Raw genomic sequence first — 16,399 nt, forward strand, 5'->3', positions numbered from 1 at the left:
ATCCTCTTGTGGGGCTTTAGAACTTGAAGGACTTCAGAAAAAAAAAATAAAAAAAAAAGGTAGTTCTTTATGGGTTACAAGCTGAAGAGGGACTGTTTGCACAGTTTGGACAAAATAGAAGTACTCTTACCAATAAATATGTCTCAAAATGACAAATAAAGCTCTCCCCATTTGATGGCTCCAGATCCCGGCAAGAAGTGATGGGCACAGGCACTATGTACAGAGTGTAAACAGTAAGGCCCTTGGGACATAATGAGGGGCAGGGCCAGGTGATGTGGTATGCATGGAGGAGCCTCTGTAGGGGGAGCGAGTCCATGGGTAAATACAACAGGCTTGTAGGATGCTCATCCAATCTGCCACCAAAGCTTATTGGTGGTGGTGGCAGGTCCGCTGGGTTCCTCCAGTCGGCAGTAAGGAGAAACTGTGTCCATGGAAAAGCCCTGGTCCCACTGACTTTTTCCCTCGGGGAGGCACTGGGGGACAGCCAGGCAGGGCCTCTGCGACCCTTCCTCCCCAAGAGGAGGGGCGGGCCTGCCTCGCCACACTTGAGGCTGTCTGTCCAGGGTTCAGGGCATGGATGGGGCAGTATTTCTCAAACAGAGATTGGGAGCAAATGGCCCCCCCGGAACTCGCAGCCCCTTCCTCCGAAAGGAGGAGCTCCAGGCTCCTGTGTCCAGGAGGGGGCCACAACTTTTCACCTTTCCAGGGCCCTACCCCCGCCTCAGTTCCTCAGGGAGGCCACAGAGCAGCCGCCCTGATCCGTGTCCGGGTCCCTGATCCGTGTCCGGGTCCCTGATCCGGCCCGGCCTCCCTCACCGCCCTGCCCCCTTCCCCCACCCGCAGCCCCTTTCCTCCTCCCCCAGCGCACTCCCCGGCCTCGCTCGGGGTCCCTAAATATCAGTCTCCCGGAGGTTGCTGTAGTCGGCCAATTCGTAGGCCTGGCAGGTGGCGCCCTCGGCCACGTCCTGGGGGACTCCCAGGGACACGGCCTCCACCTCCGCCCGCAGGGTGCCGGCGGCCTCTGCGCGCTGCGCGCTCCCGGCGCGGATCTTGTGCGACAGGCTGGAGACCTTGGCGCGCAGCTGGGTGGTGGGTCTCCGGAACGGCCCGAGCAGCCTCCACTCGCGGAAGGCGCAGGGCGGCTTTCGACGACCGGCCACGGGAGCCTGCGCCTCGGGCGTGCCGGGGGAGCCGGGGGCCGAGGGCGCGGTGAGGGCCCGCGGGGCCCCAGGAGGCGCGGCGTCGTGGCCGGGAGCGAAGTCGGGGCGCGGGCCGCCGGTCGAGCCCCGCCAGTGGTGGCCGTAGACGCGCCAGAGGGGACGGCGGCGCCGGCGACGCCGGCACTGACACCGCAGCAGGCGGAGGAAGGCGCGCTTGAACTCGCGGCTGGAGCACGGGTAGATGAGCGGGTTCACGCAGCTGTTGAAGTAGCCGAGCCAGAAGATGACCTTGAAGACGCCCTCCGACGGCTTCAGCTGCGGGAACAGGGACCCTGCGGGGGGGGCAGAGAGCCACGCCTGTTAGACGGCCGCTCGGGGAGAGGGAGGCCCGGGCAGCCCCTGGGCGCAAAGACCTCAACTAGGGGCCCAGTCGTCAACTCCGGGCTCTCAAGGTTCTCTCTCCCCGAGGGGTCCCTGATACCATTCGAGGGGTCCATGAACTTGGAGGAGGAAAAATCATCATCTTCCATCTTACTCACAGCTACCTGATACTGTGCGTTTCCCCCAAGACGAGCGTCCGCAACAAGCCCGAGTAGAAGGAGACAAAGCCATTTATGCGATCACGGTTCTTGTAGCTCAAAACTGGTGCCCGATTGGCAGCTTCCTACGACTCGACCTGATCTGAGCAGGTCCTGCCAGATATTTTCCTGTCACATTCAGTTGTTGCAGATGCTTTGAAATACTGTCTATGCTGCTCACCCTTTGGGAACGACAGACATCAGAACGTACCACTAGATCCTCTTATTGAATGCCTTAACCTAGAAGCACATTACTTACTAAGGCACAGATTTCGTTCACAAATATTTTGATGTTTTCGGCGAAATTGGTTTTATTTGCAATCCTTTGTATTTCAGTTTTAGCATTTGAAAGCGTAACTCCGAGAAGGGCTCCCCCATAAGCTTTGCCAGATGCCCAAGGACGTCGTTAGCACAAAAAGGGTAAGCACCTTTGAATTAAATGTTGACCAAGGCTTGCCCCGCGTCAGGCACTGTGCTGGGCTCACAGCAAACAGGGCCCCATTCCCTGAGTAGCTATGTGCATGAACTATCAAGGGGAGGAAGACAGGGTGATGGTAGTGCTCAGCATGTGGGGCGGGGGGTTTCCAGGGTTCTCAGAGGATGGACAGGAGCCTGCCAGGATGAGGAGGGACAGAGGGTGTTAGAGGAGTGGAGGGGACGGGTGGGCAAGAGGAGCACAAGTTGGGGTTCTGGGAATGTCCTGTGCCATACGCCGAGAAAACATCATTTGGGACAGAAGGTGAAGGGCCTGAAATGCTGGGAATTCCCACATTTATTTGTGGGTAGTTGAGAGCCATGGATATTTTCAAGCAGGCGAGAGACAGAGCCCAGAATTAAGTCTCAATAAACACAATGCCCATGGCTGTTGGAGTGAAGGTCTGCGGGGCTGTCCCAGTGGAAGTGGTTGGGGGGGCTTCTGGGGGTGGCTTTGAGGGAGCAGAGTGCCAGGCAGGAGGGGGTGCGTGCACTAGGACCTGAGCTGTGTCAGAAAGACCCTCCTCCTCACACACTTCTCCCCTGGCATCCCCACCACCGACTTGGGGGGTCTTGTCCTCAAAAGGCACCTGACAAAATGCAAGGGCATGACCCAGAAAGCAAAAGCCACGCTTATTTGTTCTCACATCCTCAGCAGCAGCTGGGGGTGGGGGGGGGGAGGGAGGTGGCAGGAGCATCCCACCCCAGGCAAAAGTTGCAGGTGTCCGTGAGACTAAGCGGGCCAGGGGCAGGGGTCCTTGACAAATCATGGGCCCTGCTCTCTTCTCCCTTTGCCCCCAAAGAAATGAGAGCAGGGTCCCCTACTGAGGGGGCAGAGGCACCAGGCCCCCCCTTTGACCTGGGAGCACCTGCCCATCCCCCACCTCCCACCATATAGAGAAATCTCGGTGCCAAGACACACGGTGGCAGTGGCAGAAGGAGTCACCCAGCGTCACGAGGCACAGGCCTTCGAAACTGCGGCCATGCAGCCCTGAGCAAGTTAGTGAGCCATCCAAGTCTCACGCTTTCTGCGAAATCCAAAATTTCTCCGGAAAGGATGTTGTGAAGATTCATGCATTTCAGAGTGCAGGACTTCGCGGGCTCTTAATAAACACTGGCGTCTCTTTACTTCCCCTCTCCCTCTTCGGTGGCTTTTGAGAGAGGACAACTCCACCCTGGGAAGAGACCCAGTTCCCGGCTCTGGAGAGTAGCCAGAAACAGAAGCCAAGACCTGGTGGGCTTGGGGGAGGCTGGGGCATCAGTCATCACACGCTGAGGAGGCAATTTCCCCTGGAAGAGGAGTTAGACAGTTGTCTTGGAATGTGGGGGCCACCAGGGTTGACTTCAGCCTCCAGGAAGGTGGCCCTCTGAATAGCATCCCTCAATGGTTGCAAAGTAAGACACGGTGCTGAAAATAACTCTGACTAAGGCCACAGTTCCTTTATATTTAGCCCAGGATGACAAATCAGTGGACTATTTCAGTTGCAAGCCTGAAGCTGGCCAAACAGCATCGTTATCAGCGTGGTTTTTACTCAGATTGGTGGGCGACACGGCATATTGTTAGTATGTCCTGGACCGTTTTATAAACACTATTCTATTTTATGCTCAAGCAACCTGTGCAGAAGCTTGCTACAGGCTGGGAATTCCTTACACACAAGACCTGGGATCCACACTCAGCCTTTCTGCCCCAAGATTTTCCTACTGTGTCCTGCTGAGGTTCTTGTCTTACTTTAAGCTCTCCCAGAGGCAGACCCTGAGACAAGGATTCAAGTGCAAGTCGCTCATTGTGGGCAACTGGGGCACAATCCCACTGGGAGCTCTGGGATACCATGAAGTTCAGGAACCTCGGAGCTGTCCCACCAGTGGGGTGAGGGAGGCGGGTATCTACACCCCCATTCCCATCAGTCACTGGATGGGCTACTCCCAGGGGTGTTAATTTCCCACGCTTCCTGCTGTGTGGGTGGATGATGAGGATTTGGGTGGGTGGAGAAAGGCCCTGGGCAAAGATGCGGGCAGGTGTTGGGATGGAAGTTGGCTGATGTGCCCTGAAGGTCCAAGGGGTGGCATGGAGGGGACACTGACAGCATCTGGCACTACTGTTTCATAAGCTCTCTGCCCACCATGCACAGACATCTTGCCTGGAAAATACACACGCCTGTGCGTGGGCTCCAGCTTCCATAGGCAACAGCACCTCTGTCCCCCCCAAAAGTGGCAGTTCTGAGCCTCACAGCTACCTCTGCCCAGAAGGCTGCAGTCTGCCCCCCAAGCCTCCCTGCACCCAGTCTCACTCTCCCTGCTGTCCTGCCCCCTCCCCAACCCTGTCTCATCAGTTCGAACCTCTGGCCAAGATCTCTGGGGTCCCAGGGGGGCTGTGAGCACGTCCCTGCCCTCTGCATGCATGGATGAAATGGGGAACTGCCCCGAGACCCCTGAGGATGGGCACTTGGCTCATGGGCATTGTCCCTGCAATGCCGCCCGGCTGTGGGGGCCTCGGTGGACAAGCCCCTTTCCGGCCACCCCAGCTTTCTGCTCCCCCAGCCACTCTGACTTGTGGCTACTCAGGCCAACCTCGGCTGTCTGCTTTCTCATCCCTCTGCAGCAGCCTGGCACACACCTGTGCCAGCCCCTGAGCCCAGCTACAGGAAAGCCTCAGTGAGCAGGTGGGGGCTCTGAGACGAGGCCACTGTCTCTCAGTGCCTGGCAGCCCCCTTTTCTGCCCCGACCTGCCTCCCTCTCCCACAGCCTTCTTTGCAGGCAGAGAGCCCAGCCCTGCGGACTCAACTTGGCAACTGTCACTGGAAACACAGGCCTGTGTGGGACCCCCTCCCTCAGCCTCCCACCGCTCCGTGCTGGCGCCCAGCATCACACCCTTGCTCTCCTTTCTCTTATGGCTCCCGCTTCCCGCAACAGTCTTACTTCTGTCTTCCTGTGCGTCAGCTGAATGGCCACGCTGACTACTTGCTGCCCTCTGGCCGCAGCGGGCTCCCCAGGCTTGCCTGGGGGCTTTTGCTCCTGCTCATCCTGGATTGCCCTTCCTCTTTCCTCTCCCTGTTGGTGCCAGCTCCAGAGACACCTCCACCTGGAAGCCCTCCTCATACCACCCCTCCCAACCCTGCAGTTAGGGGTACCCTCCCTATAGCACATCTTCTCATTTCCAAGTGCCAAGAACATAGCAGGCGACTATCAATTTCCTGTCTATCTTCTCTTTTTTAAAAATATATTTATGTATTTAAGTAATCTGTATATCCAACGTGGGGCTCGAACTCATGACTCTGAGATCAAGAGTCAAATGCTCCTCCCAGCTGAGCCAGCCAGGCACCCCATGTCTATCTCATCTTTAAAGGGTAAGCCCTCCACATGTACTTGGCGCATGATTGGTGCTCATACATTCCAGTGCTCGCTTCAGCGGCACATATACTAAAATTGGTGCTTCATACATTCCAACCGCTCTGTCACACCCTGCATCCCATCCATCACCAACTCCTATTGGTCCTAGAATCCCCCCCACTTTGTGCCACCCCCTGGTCTCAGCTACTATCATCATCTACCCAAAGTGCCCTTCTAAGTGGACCCCTTGCACCTGTCCCTGTGCCCCTGCACCTTTTTCTCCATGCAGCAGCTGGGGGGAATCCTTTTATTTATTATTATTTTTTAAAAAGATTTATTCATTTATCTTAGAGAAAGGAAGAGAGAGCACGAGTGAGTGCAGGGAAGGGCAGGAGGAGAGAATCTCCAAGCAGACTTCCTGCTGAGCTTGGAGCCGACATGGGGCAATCCCACCACCCATGAGACCACAACCCAAGCTGAAATCGAGAGTCAGACGCCCAACCAACTGAGCCACCTAGGCGTCCTGGGGGATCCTTTTATTTTTTAGATTTTATTTATTTATTTGATAGAGACACAGCGAGAGAGGGAACACAAGCAGGGAGAGTGGGAGAGGGAGAAGCGGGCTTCCCGCTAAGCAGGGAGCCCACCCCATGTGGGGCTCGATCCTGGGGGATCCTGTTAGAAGAAAACCTGAGCATTTCATTTCTTCACTTAAAACCCGTTTTCCACTGCTGACTGCAGCTTCTTGGCCTCTCTTTCTTATCTGTACTTTGACCTTCTGCCAGCCCCTTGGATTTCTCCTATCATCCCTGCTTAGCTGAGACTGCTACTAGTCACTCACACCTCCCATGTCCCCTCCTCAATCCTCCCATGTCCACATCCTTCTGGATTTGGGTTGTACCTATTCATCCAGACTAGAACTGCGGAGCGATTCACCCACTCCCTGAATACGTTAGGGTCCCCGCCCTCAGCTCCGTCTGGGGCTTCCAGGGACCTTGCTGCTCACCCTCAGCCCACTCTCCCCAAGTCCTGCACCCGCTCCTTGAGCCTTTGTTCTGCCCCTTCGCCTCGCCTGGAGCAGCTGAACTCACTTCCTGTTTCACAGAGAAAACAGAAGCCAAGGAAGCTGCGAACTTGCTCAAGCCTTCCTCACCTCTCCTCCTTGGTAAGAAGGAGCCTCTCCTGCCCAAGGTCAGCATGCCGACTTGTGTGGTGGTGCGCTCCATCCATCAGTCCCCTTCAAGCGTGCCCTTGTCCCAGCTGCAACCTCTCTCCTGCTTCTCGGGCTACCTCATTCTCTCTATCCTTTCTGTCTACACCTGCCTACTTCCCTTCCCCACCTGTTCCAGCCACACTGCCCTCCATGTTGCTTCTTGGATATGCCAGACACACTCCCAGGGCCTTTGCACTTGCTTTTCCTCCTCATCTTCTTCTCCCAGATAGCCACATGGCTCGTGCCCTCACCTGACTTCCCACGTAAAATCGCACTGTCCTCCCCCCCCAGCACTCCCCATCCCCCTCAACTGGGGCTGTTGCCCTCTGTGGCACTCACCGCCTCCTCCCGTACTGTTTGAGTTAGTTTTCATTTTGTCCAGCATCTCTCTTGACTTGCAGCCAAGTCCCCAGGGCAGGACTCGTGCCTGTTTTGCTTGGCACTACACTCCCATGGCCCTGAAGCCCTCCTGGGCACAGTGAACACACAATTCAGTAGGTGCTGAACACTTGCCGAAGTTGCTCAGTGAGTCCCTCTTCTCTACCCTCCATGTCCAACTGGCCATCATGCCTGGTGCCTTTGATTTTCTCTCTAGCGGGGTCCCTCTCTTCACCTTGTTCCTGAAACCTTTGCTTAGTCTGGCATCTCATTTTGTTTGCATGGCTGTGACAGCCCCCAAGGGTCCTCTGGCTTCTCCACTCTGCACACAGCTGCTGGAGGTTTTTTCTAAAATTGGTTTCTCTCCTTAAACCTCTGAAAACCGTGAGTGGCTTCCAGTGGGTCTGAGGACTAAGCCCAAGCTTTCTTGTGTTGCATTCAAGGCTTTTTAGGACCCAATGCTGTCTGCAGCTTGCTCCCCTCCAAATTTGGCCACAAGCCGAAGGACGAAGCTGCCAGCAGGTCCTCCCACAGGGGCTGGGCTCCCTCTGCCTTTCTGCCTGGCCCCAACTGTTTCCTCCGTCCCAGCCCTCGAGCCTTGGGGCAGGCGTCTGCCCCACCAAGCCTGGGTTACGGGCTCTCTTATGCAAGCCCGCATTTTAATAAAATTTGTTACTGCTCTGCCTACCCTCCCAGACTACCGGTTTCTTGAAGGCAGCAATGAGATTGATGGATGTTTTCATCCCAGCCTCTAACACAAGTGCCTGCCCCAGAGCAGGGGCTGAAGGGCCGCATCTAGGCACCTGTGAGGAGAGGCAGTAAGAACACAGGTGGGAGATGAGCACAGGCCCAACTCCTGCTTGCTTCTCTCTTCTCCTTGACCTTGCTCTCATGTGAGTCTCCCATCAGGCTTGCTCCCACCTGCCTTCCCCCATTCCCTATACTGGGGTGCCTCTGTCAGGAGTCTAACCTAATGTCCAGGGGGGCTGGGCATCCACTAGTCATAAAAGGCAAGGCCTCTCCTATGTCCGCAGGTAAGCCCATTCTGTGGCATGTTGGCTGGGCCAGCCTGGCCCACACATTGTTGGGGAAACTGAGGCAGCCTGTGAGGTTTATGTTTGCAGCCTTGATGATCACAGGCCAGTCCCCACGCCGAAGGACCAGAGATGTCCAGGTCTAGGAGATGCTACTGAGATGCTGGCTAGGCTGGAGCTGACCAATCTGGCCAAGCCTCGCTGGGGATGATAGCTCAGAAGCCATGGGGCGGACTGTGTGATTAACAGCATCCTTCTGGCATCACCAGAAGGGAACTTGTTCTTGGCAGAATGTCAGAATTCACAGCCAGGATTGCTCATAACTTGCAGCCGACCATGAAATATCAGGCTGCACCCCAGCCTGCCCCCTTTCCCACCCCCTCCATCACTAGGGAATTTTCTATCCACAGGCAGCCATTCTCTCTGGCCAGAGAGATAGAGTGGGGTTAAAAATACCACATTCTCCTAGATAGCCAGGTGTCTTCTTGCCAGTAGGGTTAGGAGAGAAGGAATTCCCCGCTTATGCTCCCTTTCTCTCTCCCACTTCTCACAACTGCTCGCTTAGTGGCTCTGACTCTGGAGCTCAATAGCTCCTCTGTCAAGAGAGCCTGGGACCTCTGCTGCCCGCAGACCTCTTTGCTATACTGTAAAGGGTCAAATAAACCTCTCTAATAAAGCACACTTGAGCTGAGACCTAAAGACCCCGAGGAGGGACTGAGCCATGCATCTATCTGAGCAAAGAGAATGCCAGACAGTGGAAAGGGCATGTGCAAAGGCCCTGAGGCAACAGGGAACCTGAGAAGTTGGAGGACAACCAAGAAGTTGGGATCACTGGAACAGAGAAGGGGAAGGGGAAAGTGGTAGGAGATAAGGCCATTTTGAAGTGGGCACAATCATGGAAGGCTGTCAAGAAGAGGTGACCCGGATAGGGGTCCGGTCTCAGATGGATTGTGAGAACATGAAGGGGTGATTTGAGGGCACTGTGGGGCCAGCTGTGCCAAGCCAATTCTCTTGAATTCCTTGCACTGCCAGTTTTCCATGGTGAGAGGTAAGTGGCAGGTCCTCTGGCTCGAGATGGACCAGGGATAGATCAGAAGTCCTGTGCCCCCATGTTTGCCTCAGGACCCGTGAACTCTGTAGGGCTGGCAGAGAACTATTTGTCTGGCCCTGGACGCCCTTCCATAGCTGCGGGCATGTAGGCGGAGGTACATCCCGTCAGTGGTGTATTTTTCTTTTACGAAAAAATAAAATGTACTTCCTAGCTCTGTCTGCTGAATCAGGGGCCAACTCAGTATCACTGAACAGCTGAGAGCTCAGACTGTGATCTTTAAGTGATCACTGGCCACTAAAGAGACCAAGGCGCTTTAGAAAAAAGGGCTGCTTCCAGGTTCTGGGGGAAGAAAAGTATGAGCTGAGCCTGAGACATCTTATCAGGCACCTGAGCCCCTGACCACTTGTAACAGCACAAAAGAGAAGAATTCTTGGCCAAAACACCGAACCTGACTCTGATCAAGGCAGTTTACAGGAAGTACGGGGAACAGAGAGACACACTGAATGGCCCTGTGGGGACGCAGACTCCAGACGGTGGGCAACTCTTCAGGACAAATGATCTAGTTTCTTCACCAAATAAATTGCAAGGAAAAAGGGCGCCTGGGTGGCTCAGTCGTTAAGCGTCTGCCTTCGGCTCAGGTCATGATCCCAGGGTCCTGGGATGGAGCCCCGCATTGGGCTCCCTGCTCGGGGGGAAGCCTGCTTCTCCCTCTCCCACTCCCCCTGCTTGTGTTCCCTCTCTCGCTGTGTCTGTCTCTATCAAATAAATAAATAAAATCTTAAAAAAAAATTTTTTTTAAATGTCCATCAATAGGGAACTGGTGAAATAAATTATGGTTAGTTCATGAAGACTCAACTTTAAAAAAAAAAAACAAGACAGCTTTGTATGTACCCTCAGGGAACAAGCTCTTAGGATATATGAAGTGGTAAAAAGCAATGGGACAGAACAGTGCAGGCAGAATGGTACTGTGCATAGGAAAAAGAGGGAAAGTGATGTATGTTTGCTTGTATGCACTCAAAAAATATTTCTGGAAGGATATACAAGAAACTAACAACACTGGTTGCCCATGGGGAGAAGAGATAGGAAGCTTATGGGTGTGATGGAGAATTTCCATCGTATACCTTTTAGTACCTTGTGAATTTTGTTTTATGTACATGTATTTCCTTTTCAAAAAATTATATTTAAGGGGCACCTGGGTGGCTCAGTCGTTAAGCGTCTGCCTTCGGCTCAGGTCATGATCCCAGGGTCCTGGGATCGAGCCCCGCATCAGGCTCCCTGCTCAGCGGGAAGCCTGCTTCTCCCTCTCCCACTCCCCCTGCTTGTGTTCCCTCTCTCACTGCGTCTCTCTCTGTCAAATAAATAAATAAAATCTTTAAAAAAAAATTGCAAGGAAAAGGTGGGAGGAGGGGAATCTTATCAATTAAAGAGACCTAGCAGGCAAATCAACCACACGCAACATAGGCACCTTTCTCAGATCCTGATTCGAACAAATTACAGATTTATGAGGCAATTGGTAGCATCTGAACACTAAGTATGTGATATTAAACAATTATTTTTATGTATTATAATGGATTGTGGTTATTTTTCAAAAAAAGTTCTTGTGTTCTAGAAATGTCTATTGAAGAATTTACAGATGAACTGATACGGCGTGTGGATGTTCTTCAAAATAATCCTGGAAAACAAAACGAAACAAAATAATCCTCAGCGCTGGGAGAGTGGGATAAACCAAGGCTGGCCTTGGGTTGGCATTGTTGAAGCTGGGTCATGGGAATCAAAGAGTGCAATGGTGGGGGGGTGGGTAGTGAGCTGCTCATCAGTAGGCATAAATAAAGTTTCACTCAAGATGAATACATTCTAGAGATCTACTGTGCAACGCTGTGTCTACTGTTAACAATAGTGTATTGTACACTTCAAAACTTGTTAAGAGGGTCGATCTCATGTTAAGTGTTCTTATCCTAATAAAAGAAAACAAAAAAAAAGGGGGGGTGCTGTACTTTACCACTCAGACCCTGGGCATGGGGAGGATGTGAAGAGGCCATGGGGTCCACCACTTCCTCCCTCTACACACACTTACTGAGCACCTACTATGTGCCTAGTACCGCAAAGGCACAATTAGGAGATGTCATGCCAGTCCTTTCTTCGGGCTTTCAGGCCAGGGGCGGTGATGTCACCGCTGAGGACCTGCCACAAACATCCCCTCCCACTCCCCCTGCGACTGTAGGCCCCTGCATGACCTCAGGGAATGTGTGGAGATGAGTCCTTTGGCATTTGGTCAACACTCAGATGCACATGAGGAATCTACTCTCTATAGCTGGCTGCCCACGTGTGCTTTCCAGTCTGGACACCGACTCCTCAGCATGGCTCAAGCCTCTCTTCTGCCTCCTCCCACCTTCTCTCTTTCTAATTAAGGCATCCGATAATGACAGTCAAGTTATAAAGCACATGCATTTTAAGAGTATAGCTTGATGACTTTACATATGCAACATGCCAATGTAGTCACTGCCCAGACCAAGATCTAGAACATTCTCAGCCCTTCGGAAGGTTTCTTTGCTCTCTCTTCCAGTCAACACGCATACCCACTATCCTGACTTTTATCATCGACTAGTTTTGCCTGTTTTTGAACTTTGTACACACAGAATCATATAGTATGAGTGCTTTTAATTTCAGATCTGGCTTACTTTGCCCAGCATAGTGTCCATGAAATTCATCCACGTTGCTGTGGGCAACACATTTGTTATTTTTCCTAGCTGTATAGTAGTTCAGCCAATGAAAACAGCACCATTTATTTACCCCTTCTCCTGTTGATGGCATCCTGTCTCATCTCGTGACTCCTCTTCTCATGCACTCTCCAATTCATGTCTCCCAAGCCACAGGGCCCCCCCACAAATACCTCTGCTCTTCTATGTCTGCGTATGTATAGTTTCCTCTGTCCTCACAATTTGTGGTATGTGTAACAATACTAGCAATTACAATGTACTGTGATCAAAGCATGTGCAGAGTATTTGGGGAGCATGAAGGAGTACCTAACTGAATCCAGGGGGGCCAGGCGGGGCAGCGATATCACAGGGCCAAGCCTGACAGTCCAGGAGGGAGGCCCGGGCGTGGCTCACAGACGGCGGGAGGAGGGGGCCTGGGACAGTGGCTGGACTGTCCTGGGACTTCTCATAGCTGAGCCTGCAGACAGCTTGTGCACCTTGACGCGTATTTGGGAGGGCACTGTGGGCTCTGAGCCTCTGAGGCTGCTTTGCATGACCGAGCACATTCAGAGGCCAACTCAGAGGCCAGAGAGGCTCAGTGACCTGCCCAAAAGAAGGGAGCCTGGAGGGCAGCACAGGGGCCTGTCTGTGGTGGCTGGGAATAATAGGGGGTGGGGCTGCCGCGTGCGTGCGTGTGTGTGTGTGTGTGTGTGTGTGTGTGTGTGTGTCCCAGGGGACAGGTCCACCTCTGGGAATGGCTAAGGGGGCCCCTGCCAGGCAGACCAAAGCCAGATGCCGTGAAGCGCTGCTACCATGAGAACAGCAAGGGAACATCTGGGGGCTCCTGGGAGAGGAAGGGAGCTCTTGTGTGGATGGGTGCTTGCTGGGGCAAGGTCTCCCCAGTTCCTCTGTTCCCCTCTTGCTCACAGGGATTTCTACCCCAAAAGGCGGGCCCAGACCTCTGGGGAGGAGAGGCCTCCTGCACGAAGTGCCCTGGGGTGGAGGCTTTCATCAGGGGCACTTCCTGCCCACCCCACCCCTACCCTGCCCACCCCCCCGCCCTGGAAAGTGTGCAGGCGCGAACTGCTCTCCACATGCATTCTGTAAGTTTGGGTTCCTTTAGACGTCAGGAGGGACCTTTACACAATGTCCTGTGATTTTCTAAGGCACCCAGTTCCACGCCAGCTTGCGGAGGTGAGAGCAGGGGGCGCCTATCTGTCAAGGGCAGGGCTGCCCCAAGAGCCCCTCCTCCAAAGGCCCCAAGGATTGGTGACCCTATATTCTGTCCTTCAGCCTGGAACACCTTTGAGAGCGAAAGGGGAGCACTGCTAGTAATCACGCTGGTCGACAGGCATAACCGGGGCTGTCCTGGGCAAACCAGGCTGCGTGGGCACTCTGTGGAGTGGATGGCACGGCATCAGCAGGGAAGGCGCAAGCAGGTGGGGACCCCCTCAGGAGGGCCAGTGACGCGTCATGTGTCCATACACAGCTCCCCGGGTGCCCCGGAAGGAGCCAGTACCTCCCTTCCTGGCCTTGCTGCCTGGCATCTTGGGGTCAGACAGGTGACAGACTGTGGCTGTGGCCTGTGCTTCTACTGTTTTGAGTGCGGACAAGTGGGTGAGGGGCACCCTGGGTCTGTTCGACAACCCCTGGGCTGTGGCCCTGCTAGGTGCTTTCATTTCCATGGGCTATGGCCCTGGCTGGCACACGATGCTCTTGCTCAATCCCTCCACCTCTGGTGCTCATCACACCTGGCCTGGGGACCAGGGCCTGGGAGGAGGGAGATGCCACTCCCCCTGGCGGCCCCCTTCTCTGCCTCCTTCTGGTTCCTTCAAAGTGGGTACTCGCCGAAGCTCTATCCCCAGCCCTGCTCTTCTCTTTGTCCCTCCATCCTCTTTCTGGGAGGCTGTACCCCATGCTCCTTCTTGGTCCCCTTTACCTAAGTCCCCAACATCCTCCCCCGCCGACCATATGCTGGCACTTCCATACCAAGATATGCCAGCCCCTTGGATTCCACATTCCTCCCCAAAGTTGCTGCTCAGAATTGTCCCTGGTCCTTCAAAGGAACCTCCCTTCTCGTAGGCCTGGGCCCAGTGCTGGGTGGTGTCAGGACCTCCTGGCCCCTTCTCCCTTCTGCACAGCCGTTAAGCCACTCCTGCCCCCACTGAAGGCCCTGCCCTCTAAGCCGTACCATGGCAGAGGCAGATCAGAATATTCTGTTTCCCTGCTTGGCCTCCGTCCTGCTTGCTCACTATTGCCAGATTCCACTCAACTCGGCTCCACCAGCGGCCCTGGGCTCTACTCTGGGGCTCAGGAGGCTGGGCACAGCCCAGACTGGTAGGAAGGAGGAGACAAGGACACGCCGGGGGCCCCACGCCAAGTGTGAGAAGCAGCAGAGATGGAGGGATTGAAAAAGAGCCAAAGGCCGTGGCAACTTAGGGATGACTTCCTGGAAGAGGAGCACGTGGTTCTAAACCTCAACAAAACAAAAAAACAAAAACTGAAAACAGTAGCCCTTTGCAGTGTTGACTGTTAACAGTGAAAAATATGAAAAATCAAATGTTGAGCACAAGACCGCATCAACACAAAGTGGAATACTCTCAAACGGAATTCCATACTGCTGCTACGATGAACTAGCACAAGTAAATCTCAGCGACGTAACATTGCATGGAAAAGACAAACTGAAGAATGATGTGCATGCAAAATGCCTTTTATATAAATCCTAAAGGCACACAAGACAATACTCTATATTACTATGGATACAGATGTTTGTGGTAAACGTATAAACATATGAATGGTAAGATTGACGGACTCCAGATTTAGCTCTGGGGAGGGAGGGAGAAAAGGAGGAAGGGACAGCAGGAGGGAACTTACTTTTGGCTGTATTCTATTTCTTTGAAGAGAGAAACAGAGAAAGGGATCTGAGGTGAATATGGCAAAATGTTAACCTCTGTTCGGTATGGGTGATTATTGGTACAGGACACTCAGTATATCATTCTCTCCTTATCTGTGCATCATTCTGTAACTTGAAATTTTAAAAGAAGTTAAAAGAACATAATGGGAGGTGGCATTCTGTACACAGCTTGATCATTCCCTATGGGGGGTGGGTGGGCAGTGTGAAGCGAGGCGCAGGGGGGAATGAGGGCACCCGGGATGGGATACGTCTGGGCAGGGACAGGGCAGGGGTTGGTTGGTGGGAGAAAGGAGCCTGGGTGGGGAGCTTGGTGGGGAAGGTACTAAATCTGGGGCAGGTCTCTAAAGGGGGGGCCACACTGACTTTCTCCTGCCTGCCTACTTGCCCCCCCAAGTATGTTGCTTAGTGTCCATGCCTCCCTGTACCCCCACAATACCTCTGGCTGGCTGATTTTCAAGTCAGTGATTTACTCAGGGAGCAGCTACTACAAAAGCAAAAGCTCACAGGGCGCGCGTGACAAACAGTGGTTCGATCTACACATAAGAGCTCAGTGAACCCTCACGACGGCCCTGCAGATGGGCCCTGCTACTATTACCACTGCCCCGATTTTCTAGATGAGGACACAGAGGCACAGCGCCATTCAGGGACTTGCCTGAAGTTCCAGAGCCCATCAGGGGCGGAGCTGGGATTTGACCCCAGGCTGTCTGGTGCCAGAGCCTGTGGTCCTTGTTGCTGGGCCGCATCGTTGTCCAGATGCCGGGCACCGCGCTGGGCGCTGTGCATTTGGTAACGACACGGCCCTGCCCTTGAAGAGCTTCGGGCCAGTGCGGGGAAGTCAACACCAACCAAGCAGCATGCAGATGTCATTAGATGTCAGCTAAGGAGACAGGAAAGGAAGAGAACCTTGTTCCCCAAGGGAGAGAGTACAGAGAAGGACACACCGAGGCTGAGGCATCTGGGAAGACCTCTCTGAAGAGGGGACATTTAAATGGAGACCTAAAGTTAGCCAGGAGGGGGTGGGGAGGGCAGGTGAGAGAAGGGGAAGAGCAAGTGCAAGGGCAGGAGCTCAGCTTGGGCAAGGAACTGGAAGAGGGTCAGAGGAGCCAAAGGATGCAGTGAGCAAGGGGCAGGGGAGCCAAGCCGCGAGGCCATCACTCAGGGCCCTCCTTCCAGGACGGGGACCGCATGTCCGGGTTTGCCCCCTCTGCCCCCACTGTCCCGCTTTGTGCCTGTGATCCCAGCATAAATATTCATAACGTCTCATTTCGGCTTGGACAATAATAAATTTGAAGGTCACCCTTTCACAGGCCACGGTGGAGAGTCTGGATTTTGTTCCCAGGGCAGCTGGAAAGCATGGAGTGGTTTTAGCAGAGAGTGACACCCTAATTTATAATATATAAAGTTCACCGTGGCCTCTGTGTGGCAAGGGACTGCAGGGGAGCCGGAGGGAAGCCGTTGTCCCCTTCCTGACCCCGCGGCAGAGTGTGGCAGGAGCGAGGCCTGGGAAAGGCAGGGGAGGCCTGCCTTGGGCCGGCTGAAGTTGCAGCCATGGGCAAAATGACTCAGGGCAAATG

General features: G+C 54.0%; 1 protein-coding gene across 1 annotated transcript in view; it reads right to left on the reverse strand.

Annotated features, from left to right (window-relative positions):
- Positions 1–47: 47 nt before the first annotated feature.
- ADRA1D (adrenoceptor alpha 1D) overlaps positions 48–16,399 on the reverse strand; it is an 18,063-nt gene continuing 1,711 nt past the window's right edge. The window contains exon 2 of the mRNA XM_006744313.3: positions 48–1,492. Coding sequence (XP_006744376.2) covers positions 891–1,492 — 602 coding nt within the window. The 3' untranslated portion in view covers positions 48–890. The remainder of the gene's footprint in view (positions 1,493–16,399) is intronic.

The sequence above is a fragment of the Leptonychotes weddellii genome, chromosome 10 (genome assembly GCF_054177405.1).
Source record: "Leptonychotes weddellii isolate Sample4059 chromosome 10, ASM5417740v2, whole genome shotgun sequence".
Lineage (NCBI taxonomy): Eukaryota > Metazoa > Chordata > Mammalia > Carnivora > Phocidae > Leptonychotes > Leptonychotes weddellii.